Source organism: Vombatus ursinus, unplaced genomic scaffold, assembly GCF_900497805.2.
Source record: "Vombatus ursinus unplaced genomic scaffold, bare-nosed wombat genome assembly UNPS02014809.1, whole genome shotgun sequence".
Lineage (NCBI taxonomy): Eukaryota > Metazoa > Chordata > Mammalia > Diprotodontia > Vombatidae > Vombatus > Vombatus ursinus.
Genome location: NW_020954587.1, coordinates 12,655,769 through 12,668,765, shown reverse-complemented (window position 1 = coordinate 12,668,765; position 12,997 = coordinate 12,655,769). Strand labels below are relative to the sequence as shown.

Below are 12,997 nucleotides of genomic sequence, written 5' to 3'. Positions count from 1 at the left end.
ACTACATAGTTCTATTAAGGATCAACTATTACAAACACAGATGGTACATGCTTGAGTGAGCATCCCCATTTTTCCCACCCCCCCAAAAGCGGCCCTGGAGTCAGAGATTCTTTAGAGATATTGAGGATTATGTATTCAGTCATGTCCAACTCTGTGACCTCCATTTGGGGTTTCCTGGGCAGATATTGGAGTGGTTTGCCATTTCCTTCTCCAGCTCATATTACAGATGTGGAAATTGAGGCAAGCAGGATTAAGTGACTTGCCCAGGGTTGCACAGTTGGTAAGTGTCTGAGGCCAGATTTGAATTCAGGAAGATGAGTCTTCCTGACTCCAGGTCTGGCAGTCTATCCACCTACAGTTAGAAGGGATCTTAGAGATAATCTAATCCAACACCTTCATTTTACAGATGAGGAAAATGAGGTCGCGAAGAGGTAAAGTGATCTGCCCAATGTCACACAGGTATTATTAAGTGGAAGAGTTAGGATGTGAGCCCAAGTACTCTGACTTCAAATGCAGTGCTCTTCCTCCCACCAAATATCTTTTTTTACTACTTTCTTGGTTAAAGCCCCAGTTCAAAAAACCTAAGGAAACACATACATAGTCCTTAGTACGTTGAGACTGGAGTCCTTGTAAGCATGGCATTCACAATATAATAATATTAATAATTAGTAGCAATTATTAATTAACAATTAATAATACCAATAATTAATTGATAGTAATTCCTAATTAATAATAATTAGTAACATGATAAGAGGGAAAGTTTATTAAAATGAGGAAGACTAAAGAGAAATTTTGGGATAAGCCATCATGAGTAACAAAGATGTATTTCCTGATTATTTGAGTGAGCTCTTTCTACCACAGTTACAGATTTACAGTCTTGGCCCATAGCCCTCTGGCTACTCCCTAGGCTTGAACTTCCTGCCCTTCTTCAGGGCTCTGTAGCTCAAAGTCAAAGTTAGCAGTTATTTTTTGAGTTCTGAAATCTGTTGATGTCATACGCCTGTCATATAATGAGAGAAAAGAAAAAACGCCACACCTCTGTCTTCCTCTAGTCATTTGATTGACAGCACTCTGTCTCCAAAGAGCCTTCTTCCCTGCTTAGATAAGTCTCACCTGTCATTTTGCATATTCCTTGAAGGAGACACTTTATTTTCCCTAGTTACTCAAATAGGAGCAAATTTTATATCCTTCAGGGAGATGTACATGATTCTAACATTTGCACAGGAGACACCTTGGAGGAGAAACTTTAAGGCAGAATCTTAGCTCACTAAGAACTGAATGCTACTTATCCTCAGAAAATAGAAGTACAGGAGGATTTTGTATTTGAAATACCTTTCAGATAATTCTCTCAAAAGAGTTTGGTCTAACTATCCACACAGGGAAAACCAAGTAGATGGAGAATGTTGTCCAAACTCTGATTTTGTATGAACGACCAGTGTTGGTTCAGGATTACGTGTATCTTGAGTGGTTATTGTGAGCAAAAATTTAATAGGAGTAGGATAATGGGATCAATTGCATGTGGAAAATTGTTCAGTGCATTTAATGAGTCCAGCCTGTCACAGTGACTGATGCACAGTAAGCTCTTAATAAATGATATTTTCCTTCCTTCTCTCTAAAACAAAGGTTCACCTTTTTTGACATTAATATTCTTCCAGGAATGCTATGTATCTAAGAATCCCCAAAAGAATACCACACTATCCAAAGAATTAGAGGTACAGGTCACTTAAATGGCAATGGAGAAGCCATCAATTGACATGAGTAGTCTGCAGAATATTTCCAAGGGTGTGCTAGTAAATGTTTAACAACCAGGATCTCCAGGATGGGGGGAGGGGGGAATGTATGCACACACTTTAATGTTTAATCAACATTATTATTACTTTCTTAATCCTAGACAATCAACAAAACAATAAATCAAGCCCTGATTTTTAGCAATTGCTGATTTCTGAAGTGGCAGCTAAGTGGTGCTTAGGTCACTAGGCCTGGAGTCAGGAAGACCTGAATTTAAATTTGGCCTCAGACACCTACCTGACTGTGTGAATAAAAGCTCACGATGAAAATTTAACAATTTAACATTTTAATTAAAAATTTTACATTAAAATACAAATTTTTTTTAAAAAAATTAACAATTGGAGCTGGCTCCAGCACACATCTGAATATTATGGCAGGGTTGAAGCAGCATAAAGGATATCAACAAATATGTGTGTGCCTGGGAATGAAGAGGAAGATGATGATGATAGATAGCATTAGTATACTTTAAGGCTAGGAAAGCACTTTACAGATGTTATCTCATTTGATCCCCACAACAATACTGTGAGATGGATGCAATTATTAATCCCAGAGTTACAGATGAAGAAATTGGGGTTCAAAGAAGTAAAATGACTTTGCTATCATCCCACAGCTAGAAAGTGTTTGAGGCGGGATTTGAACTCGGGTTCCTAGCTGTCACTTATTCAAGGAGAGTGAGGAATGGATAGCCTCCATACTGTCCTGGTATGACCTCAAAATGCCAATAAATCTAGAAGAAAGTCTCCAGAATAGCAGATGGACCCCCCGTAGAGGATTTATGGGAGAACATATACAAGTGTGGCGGAGAATGAAAAAGTGTGGATCAGTGGCAATCTGCCCCCACATGAATGGGGTCATGCATCCACTCGAGTTTTTAAGATCTAAAATGAGCAACAGGGAGAAAGGGCAAATGTCCAAGTGTCAGCTACATAAAATGTCTTTGCTTTATTTGCAAGGGGTTCCTTCAGTAATACATTTTTCAGCAATTAACTTTTAAGTAAAAGCAACCATATTAAGGAGGCTGGTGCTTCCATTATGTACATTCTGAACAAAACTAAACAAAAAGTTGTTCAAAACAATGCTTCCCAGTCCTTCATATGCTATGGCACATTTACAAAGGCCAGAAAAACAATATATGTCATGGCTTCAACCATGCAAATGAAATTGAATTTCAATGACTCAATTTGTCTCTAGAGAAGAAATCTAAGAAGACACTTCCTTCTACTTCTTTGCAGAGGTGTGGGGTCCACAGATGTAGGACTATGCAAGTTTGGGGGTTTTTGGATGTGTTGATTGGTTTTGCTGAAAATTTTTCTCTTATTCCAATTAAAAAAAAAATTATTCTAAGGGATAGATTTCTGGGATAGGAGAAGAGAAAGATACAGGAGGAAATGAAAGTTTTATCAAATCAAAAGATGCCAATAAAATCTATTTAAAACAAATGGGTGACTACAAGGAAGAGGTAGTGGGTAGAGAGGAAAGATGTAAGCAAAATAACAAATTAATGTAGATAAATATTGAATTAGGGTTTTAAAACCAGTCATCAGTGAACTGCCTTTTCTTCAATTTAGTTCCACATAGGTAAGGGCTTTTTCTCTGAATTAACCACCTTAGCCTATATGTTTATACAGTGTCATTTAACTGTCCATTCATGGCAACCATCTACAGTACTGTTAAGATTGGCTAATCGCTATCACCTCTCCATGGACACAAAGAAAACCTAAGGGTCACTCTGGCCAAAGAATTCCTCCTGCCCGAAAAAAAGCAAATACCACCATTATATTCCTATAGAAATTTTTTTAAAAATCCAACATTTCTTACCTAAATATAAAAAAAAGATTCAGTTTACAAAAGCCTACTGATTCTCCTCTGAGGTATCCCCAAATATAAAGCCTCTTTATTGTGTTGAAAATGGGGGAAAGAGTATAACTTTTTTTTTAAAGAAAGGAGCTAGATAGCTGTGGAGTCAGAAAGTGCTCCCTAGAAATTATATTGTGGGTAAATTCTAAGTACAGGTACAAAACTTAATCTCATACTATCTTCCTATAAAAGATTAAGCCACAAAAAAATTTTAACCAAACCTGAGTAAAAGGAAAAAAAAATATTTTTTTTCTATAGGGAACTTTATAACAATTACATCTTATTCAATAATTAACCTATAATTCTAGATTTTTACACACTTCCTTATTTTTATGAAATAGCTAGATACCCACAGTATCTAGAAATAAGATTCTATTAAAAATAGACAGTGCCATGTGTTCTTCTTCTCTCCTCTATTATCACCACTGAGTAAAGGGAAATAGTGATTAAGTTTATAGACTCTCTGGCCCAATTAATTTTCTATGGTTTTTCAGCAGTTCTATAGAGGGCTTAAAAAAGCCCCTATAAATATCTACTGTAAAGTATCTATACTTATGAAAGAGAGATATGGTGTTGATAATCCAATAATGCAGAAGAAAAAAAAGTTTCTGTTAGGCTATAGAGTACTTGATATGACTGTTTTATAGTATTTTTCTTTTAGTTCTGATTTGATATTACAGTTATAACAAGTCACTCTGCTTCTGTCTAATATGCAAGAAGAAAAGCAATATTAAAATTGCCTTAAATTCCCTTAGGCTTTATTATTTAGGCAATGAAAAGTGGCCCTGGAGAGATAACTGACTGGATATTAACAATGTGCAATGGGTAATTCACAAATTATCCTATCATCCATGCACAAATAATTGGCAGTTGATTTACAATACTGTTGCTACTGTATTGCTTTAAAAAATTCATACATATTTCCATATTAGCCATTTTGCAAAAGAAAACACACACAAGAAAAATAAAGAAAGTAAAAAATACGTTTTGCATGACTTTCCATATATAATTGATGAATTTCTTGCCTTTTCAAGGGGTGAGGGAGAGGCAGGAGAAAGAATCTGGAACTCAGGGGCAGCTAGGTGGCGCAGTGAATAGAGTGCTGGCCCTGAAGTCAGGAGGACCTGAGTTCAAATCCGACCTCAGACCAAACACTTGACACTTACTAGCTGTGTGACCCTGGGCAAGTAACTTAACCCCAATTGCCTAAAAAAACAAAAAGCAAAACAAAAAAAAAAAAAAGAATCTGGAACTAAAAATTTTAAAAATGAATGCTAAAAATTTTTTTACATGTAATTGGGAAATAGTTAATGAAATAAATGAAAATATGTTTTAAAAATTCATACCAATCAGCTTGATATTGTTGTCCTCATCTAGCAGCAAATTTTCTATCTTCAAGTCTCTGAAATAAACAAAATTGAAGAGTATTTTGAATAAGTATATCTAGTCACATATTAGCATTGCCCAAAAGCAAATAAGCTGCTTCAGTAATATTTTTAACTACCGCTAGATTTTTCTTCTGAAATTTACTCCATCACCCAAGGCATAAAGTAGTATAAAACTCTACGCTAAACTATACAGGTATACTCTCTAGGAGTTCTATGAAGCAAGAGGACTAAGAGAGAAGGAAGAGGCTTTCTGGAAGAGGTAGAAGTTAGGGGGCCATGGAGGATAACTGGATTTGAACAGGCAAAAGAGGAAGAAATTGGTGTTCTAGGAAAGGGAAACTGAACAAAAACAAAGAAGTAGAGATGAGAACTTTATGTTTGTCGGAAATCTGCCTGAAGGGTAGTAATGAGAACAAAGGGTTAAGAAAGTTAGAAATACATCACTTAATCCAATCATCCTCCCAATATTATTTGCTCAGAGGCCAAAGGTGGTCCACCAAATGGCAGGTGGCCCTGCTTTCATGTGGTCCTCTTAGAATTACACATTCAAATTTAGAATCCCATGGGTGATTAACAAATTCCTTTCAGCATAGAACAAATATGCTAATTGGCCACTTGGATGGGTAGAGACATCTGTGCTTACATCTGCATCTAGTGAATAGGAAAGAATCACTGCACCCCTACCCACTCTATGTACATATTTCTTTATGGGGGATGAAAGAGAGATATGTGCTTTCCCTTTTAAAGGGCAATTTTAATTTCCCCTCCCAAACCAAAAACTTAAGTTAAAAAAAATAAGTTAAACACTAGTAAAAACAGAATTCTATGAAAACTGGTTATAAAGTAGAAGTGCTATATAATGCCAAAGGAAGGAAACATAGTTTGTATGAGTTGCCTTCTCCAAATACATCCAGGCTGAAAGCTCTGAGAAGAATGACTGCAATATCGAAAAACTGAATGAAATATTTAATATAGGGGAGAGCAGAGAGATGGTAAGTGGAATAAGATAGAAGAGAACAGGATTACTAAATTCAATCAAAAGAAAATTTGGTGGCAGTAGGCCTACAGAAAGGATCAAATAGAAACACAAAGACAATTAAAATAATGAGATAGACAAAAGATTCATCATCTTAAGTGTTCTATACCTGCTAGACTAAAAGAAGAAAATATTTAAAAGAAATAGCGTAACATTTTTTAAAAGAAAGAAAAAATGTCATAGGCCAATGGAATAAGTAGTAAAATCACATTATCAGGATTAAATACAAATGTAAAAATAAGCCCACTGAAAATAATGTCCTAGGTGCCTTTATGGACAGCACAGACAGACCTGGTTAATACAGGTCATTTAGCAATTTGATGCCTACACATTAATGTTCTCCAAAGACTTAAGGAATAACCAATCTTAAACTGTCCTAGTGTGCTAGTAATTTTGTTGACTCAAAGCTATGTTAACTTGATCCCTATCAGCCAGGTCAATGTACTGTTCTCATGAAAGTAAAATTCGATTCGCTTTTGGCTTTCTCTATTTCCCTTCAGTTTTACTTTTTGTGATTTCCCTGTGTAACACCTGTTTCAAAAGGCTCTCCCACTGGGACCACAGTATCTTTAAAAGCCAAATGGAATGCAGTACATGTTGTAGGTTAAAGCCAAAAGCTTTGCCAGATTCAGTTCAATTCAAAAAATATTTTTTTAAGCAATTTATGCTATCAGTTTGGAATTACAGTTCTGTCACTGAATGAGGTCTTTTCCCTATGGAATCATAGAGTGTATATTTTTATCTTTATCTATGAGGATCTATGAGATGAACTATGAGGAGGGAGAGAAAAAAGGTGAGAAGAAACTTCTTTCTTGCTAAAATTGTCAACTGTTACACTGTGAAGAGACTTTAAAAAGAAAATTCTATGAGAACTAAGTCTGGTAAAGAGACTGTTTTCTTGTCATGGCTGGAGAGAAACTAGAGAACACAGAAAAGAGGTGGGGAGCTTTATGGATGAAGCTGTTTTCAATTTATCTTAACAAAGAAGATTTTAAATAAGAGACTTAACTTAGTATTCAAGAGAAACTAAATGATGTGGCAATGTGTTTGTGTAAGTGAAGAGAAGTCATTTGTCATTACAGTGAAGACCTGAGGGAATGGTACAATCTTTCTCATAGCGAAAGCATTGTAAATAATTATCTGTCTTTGTTATTATTTACTTTATTTGTTAATAAGGTATAGATTTAAATGTGTTCAGTTATTTTGATGTTTATTTAATCATAGGACAGTAAAAGATTTAAAATACAAAAAGGTGAGTATTATTGGGAAAGGACGTTTTTCTCTAGTTTATTAAATAATATATAATATACTCAGGGTGAGGACTTATGCTAATTAATCAATGAGAAAAGTTGCAGTTTTATTAGAAAGAAAATACCCAAAAATGTCTCTGGATTAATCTAAAGCTCAAAATAAGAGTAAATATGAGAAACAATCAACTAGTAGGTTGAAGGGTTGCCTACACATGTGTGTAGATACATGTGTGTAACCCTATAAACTACCATTATGGACTTATTACTGCCCCCAAAACCAGACTTCCTCGATGGACAATTTTTAAAAGCTGATTTAAGATTATTTTTTCCTTTACTTGAAGATTTTTTCCTCTCCCTTCAGGAGGATATTAAAGTCAAAGGTTCAATTCCAATGAATTTTTTTGGACTCTACCCAGAGTCCAAACAAATGCAAATTTAGTTCAGAAGACAAATTGACCCTCCTACCCATCTGTGATACAATGATTGCTGATGCTCAGAATTATGATCTTGAGGTCTTAAAATACTTTCTGGACAGTAAGAGAAAGATTAAATTGTGTTGTGCATTGTATTGTTTTCTAATTACTAAAAACAACAATTAACTAAAGTGTTGATTTGCTTGGCACATAGTAGGAGCTTAAAATGTTCCTTGACTGACTGATCAAAATACCTGGTGTTTCTCTGATAGTTATACCTGATAGTCTGCCATATCAGCATCATACTGAGCAAAAATTCTTGTTGCTATTTTAAGGATCAATTTTTAATGGTTTATCTTTCATTCTAAACCTGTACCTCCTCTAAACTTCTCTATGTTTCTTGCAGGTGACACTAATCTCTAGGTCACCCAGGCTTGAAACCTCAGTTATCAGACTCTTTTTTAAAAATCAAATTTCATTTTATTTTCAGATCTGCATTCACTCCCTCTTACCTCCCTCACTACCACTTTGAGAAAGCAAGAAAAACAAAAATCATTACAAACATGTGTGGTCAAGCAAAACAAATTCCCACATTTGCCATATCCAAAGTGGGGGAGGAGGGGAAAATCTGAAACTGTACTCTGAATTCATCGTCTCTTCATCAAGATGTGGGTAGTTTCACCCTGAATAGTCGGGAACTGTGGTTGATCATCGTGTTGAACAGAGTTCCTAAGTTTTTCAGAGTAGTTTGTCTTTATACTATTGATATCATTGTATAAATTATTACTCTGGTTCTCCTCATTTCACTTTGCATCAGTTCACATTAAGTCTTCCCAGATTTCTCTGAAACTATCCCCTTCATCATGTGCAATAGCATAATAGTATTCCACCACAAACATCGATTAATGGATACACCCTTAGTTTCCAATTCTTTGTCACCATAAAAAGAGATTCTATAAACATTTTTGTAGAAATGGGATACAAGCCTAGTAGTGTTATAACTGGGTCAAAAAGTATGCACAATTTAGTAATTTAGGGGGTAATTTATGGTTCCAGCAAAAGTGCACAAATGTACCTTCCCCACCCCCAAACCTCCCCCTGTACTTGTAGTTTTCCTTGTATGTCCACTTTAGCCTGATGGGTGTGAGGCAGAACCACAGAGTTGTTTTAATTTGCATTTCTCTAATTATTATTAATGATTTGGAGCATTTTCCATATGGTTGCTGATAGCTTGTATTGCTTCCTCTAAAAACTATCTGTTCATAACCTTTGACCAGTTATCAACTGGGGAGTCATTATACTCTTTCTTTTCTTTCACCACCCATATCTAATCAACTCTCAGGTCCTATCAATTTTACCTCTGCAATACTGATCACAACTGCTTCCTTCTCTAGATATTTAGCTTCTGGGCCTTCTTACCGCAACTTACCTAGACTATAGTGACAATCTCCTACCTGAATTTTCTACCTCCAAACTCTTCCTTTTTCCAATCTGACTTTTACACAGCTACTTCCGAGCCCACAGGTCTAACCGTGTCACTTTCTGGCTCCAAAATCTTTTTTGATGTGTTGTTTTAGTCCTGTCCGACTCTTTGTGACCCCATTTTGGGGTTTTCTTGGTAAATGTACTGGAGTAGTTTGCCATTTCCCTCTCCAGCTCATTTTATAGATGAGGAATTGAGGCAAACAGAGTTAAGCGACTTGCCCAGAGTCATATAGCTAGTAAGTGCCTGAAGCTGGATTTGAACTCATGAAGATAAGGCTTTCTGATTCCAAGCCCAGTGCATTATTCACTGTGCCACTTAGCTGCCCTTTTTGCTAGCTTTCTCTTGCTTATAGGATATAATACAAACTTTAGGGAGTGCTACACAACCAAGATGAACTCTACCTTTTCAGAATCATTTCACATTACTTCAAGCACTCTATGTTATAGTCTATCTGGACTTTCCCCCTAAATTCAATGTGACGTCTCCTACCTTGATGAATTCAGAAAAACTGGCCCCTATTCCTGGAATGCACTCCCACCTAATCTCCACTTTTCAGAATTTCTTTTTGTCTTCAAGGGTCAACTGGGAGGCCACTGCCTCATGAAGATGTCCCTCATCACCCCAGCTAAAAACAGTGTCTCCTTACTCCATTTTCTTGGACCACATTGTCTCATTCTTTCTTTTGCCTCAGTCATACTTGACTTTATTTTACACTTATCTATCCACAGGTAGCAACATCCCTAGCAGAATATAAGCTCTTTTTAAGGGCAGGAACTATGTCATTTTTTAAATCTTTATATCCCAATGTGATTATGAGCTTATATGTTCTAGACAGGTAGATGGTGCAGTGGGTAGGGTCCTAGACCTGGAATCAGGAAGACCAACAATTCAAATCCAGCTTCAGACATTTACTAGATATGTGACTCTGGGCAAGTCACTGTTTGCTTTGATTTCCTCATCTGTAAAATGGGTAATAGCATTCACCTCTCCATGATTTTGTGAAGATAAACTAAGAGTGCTTTGCAAAGCTTTGAGGTGCTATATAAATGTTAGCTATTATTAAAATTTGTTGAACTGAATTAAAGTGAACTTACAGGAAGGAAGATGCATTTGGGTCAAATATTTCAAAGGAACAGAAACAAGCAGGTCAGCAATTAAAAACAAAAGCTTCAGCCAATGACTTTCACACTTACTTGTTTCTGTTCTTTCTACCCCTAATCCTTGGTGATATACTACCAGGTGGAGATTGGATACAGTTAATCCTACTCCTTCACTTCACTCACACCCATGCTCAAGTGCCAGAGGGATTTATGTGGTCAAATGAGTGTAGACGGGCCCAGCAGATGTTCCATGGCCTTAGTCAGGGTCCAAATAATCCTTCAAGGTGAATAACAAGAATTAGGAAGGACAAGAAGAGATAATAAGCTATGTGACAGTGATATATGACAGTACATATGCTATATGTGCTATAGAGAGCATTGGACTGAGATTTAGGAGACCTGGGTTCAAGGCTAAACTCAGCCCAAACATCACCTCCCAGGATTTCCTCATCTAGGAAAGGAGAAAGGATGAACCAAGTGATATAAGGTCTCTACTAGTTCCAACATCCTCTGTTAACTCTACTCTTGGCTTTGCTTTATTTTTTTCTATCCCCTAAGAAGTAAGCAATTTTTTTTTCTTAATGGGGAACTTTACTGCTCTGGAAAGTTTCTCCTCAGATATTATAAAGCATGGGAAGGTGTCAATGACAAATCTTGTTTCGTTTTTAAGCCTAGGTGACTGACTCACAAAATAGGGAGTTGAAAATGATGGGGATGGGGATGGAGAAGGAGAGGAAGGAAAGATGTTAAGAGGGAGAGTTTTCTCTTCTTGCATTCCTGTACCCTGAAAGAATATGGATAGAGAGAGAAGAATAGAGAAAGCATCAATAACTTTTAAGTCACCTTTAAAATGTTTTCTTGTTTTCTTTTCCCAATCTGTTGCAATATCTACTTATCTAATCATCCCTCATTAAACTCATGACACCCAATAAAGGAAGTCAGTGTTGAGAGAGAAAATGCAAGAGGAAACCAATTAGTATAACAAGTCAAAGGATATTATTTAAGTATATGAAATAACAGAAGATAACAGTGGGAAAAAGGTTAAGAGGAGGGAGTCAGAAAGCTATTGCATAGAGTAAAGAGATAAAGTAACACTGCAAAGAGTATGAAAGAAGTCTGCTAAGGTGGTCATAGGTCAAACTGAAGAGTTAAAGAATGCAAGACCAGTGAAGTAGTGGTAGAAAATTGTAAAAGAAATGACTGACAAAGAGTGATTAAAAACAACAACAACAACAACAGTGTTTGGAAACACAGCATTTTAAATGAACTAGAAAAAAGATGTCAGATGCAATAGAGTTTGCTAAAACACATAATTAAGAAACTAGAAAAAATTTACCTGGGAGAATAGAGAAAAGATGAATTTTATTAATGATACTTGAATGGGGAAAACAGAGGGAGACAAAGGTTAAAATCACTAAAGTTAAAGAGGCTTCTTTTTTAAAGATGTCTATATGTCAAATCTATTATACCAAAAATACAAATGATTTTAATCTTTATTTTGCGGTCTGTGCTTATGGTAAAAACCTAAGAAGGGTGACAATAAAAACAATTTGCCTGATTCTGTGTGTTTTCAAAATCAAACTGATGGTAAAAGTGATGAACCCTCTACAAATCCAGTTAGTACTTGAATAAGAAAAAATGAATAACCTATCACTGTCATTGAAAAAAAAATCCCTCAAGTTTTGCCTTTTCTAACATTTTAGATTAAAAAAGATACACAGAAAATACTCAGTATTATGGAAGCATATTAAAATCTAATTCTTAGTTCAAATGAAAATATCAAGAAATAAATATTTCTCCAGGCTAAAGTCCTTTCTAGACCTTTTTTTTTTTGTCCTGGTTCATAATTCCTATAAATGTCATTTCAAAATGTCTTGTTAGAAACATGCTCAAGGTGGCATGAGACATACTGCCAATTTGGACATTTCTCTCTCAAGCAGATAATGCTTGAATTTAGAATAATGACAAATCAATAAAAATTGTTTCTGGTAGGCTTGTGCCCAAAACACAGAGTATGTTATTAATATTCTTCGATAGTGAAATCATTACCCTTGGGCACATGGTTCTTTTCACAAGAGGTCATACATTTCTAAATAGCACCTGAATGTGAACATGGAGCATATCTTCCTATCTTCTGAAAAGGTACCTATTTTCCTCCTAACCAAAAAAAAAAAAAAAAAACTTCTAAACAATCCACCAATGCATACTAAGCCTAACACTATACAAGGACAGGACATTCTTAAGGAAGCCAATCCTCTTTATTTGCTTTCACTTTTGTTCTTAAGCAAGGAGAGACCTTTTCAAATATTAGGAGAACAGGGTCACTGCCCTGGGTGCCATGGTGTTCATTGACATCGGAGCCTAAGGTTTGGCTCCCATGGATCATCTTCCTCCTTTCTTACCTCCATCCCACAGCCCAGTGGAACTACTTTCTTCTTACATAGAAGCTGCTGTGCTATCTTTGTTCCATACCAAGTCTATTTGGTTATTTTTAAGTGAACAAATGAATCTCAAATTATCCTCTCTGCAGAATTAGTGTTCTTTTTTAATGCATGTTAAGGGCAGAAGCTCTGATTCAGTGAGGGAAAAGATCAGACTCTGGCATCCTGCCACATAAGTTATGCTTGGGGAAAAAGATGCTACATTTAAACAAGCTATACATCTTAGTCTGTGTTAAAT

General features: G+C 35.9%; 1 protein-coding gene across 1 annotated transcript in view; it reads right to left on the bottom strand.

The window, feature by feature from the left end:
- HUNK (hormonally up-regulated Neu-associated kinase) overlaps positions 1-12,997 on the bottom strand; it is a 132,847-nt gene that overhangs the window by 63,577 nt on the left and 56,273 nt on the right. The window contains exon 3 of the mRNA XM_027875563.1: positions 4,992-5,047. Within this exon, the coding sequence (XP_027731364.1) occupies positions 4,992-5,047 (56 nt within the window). The remainder of the gene's footprint in view (positions 1-4,991; positions 5,048-12,997) is intronic.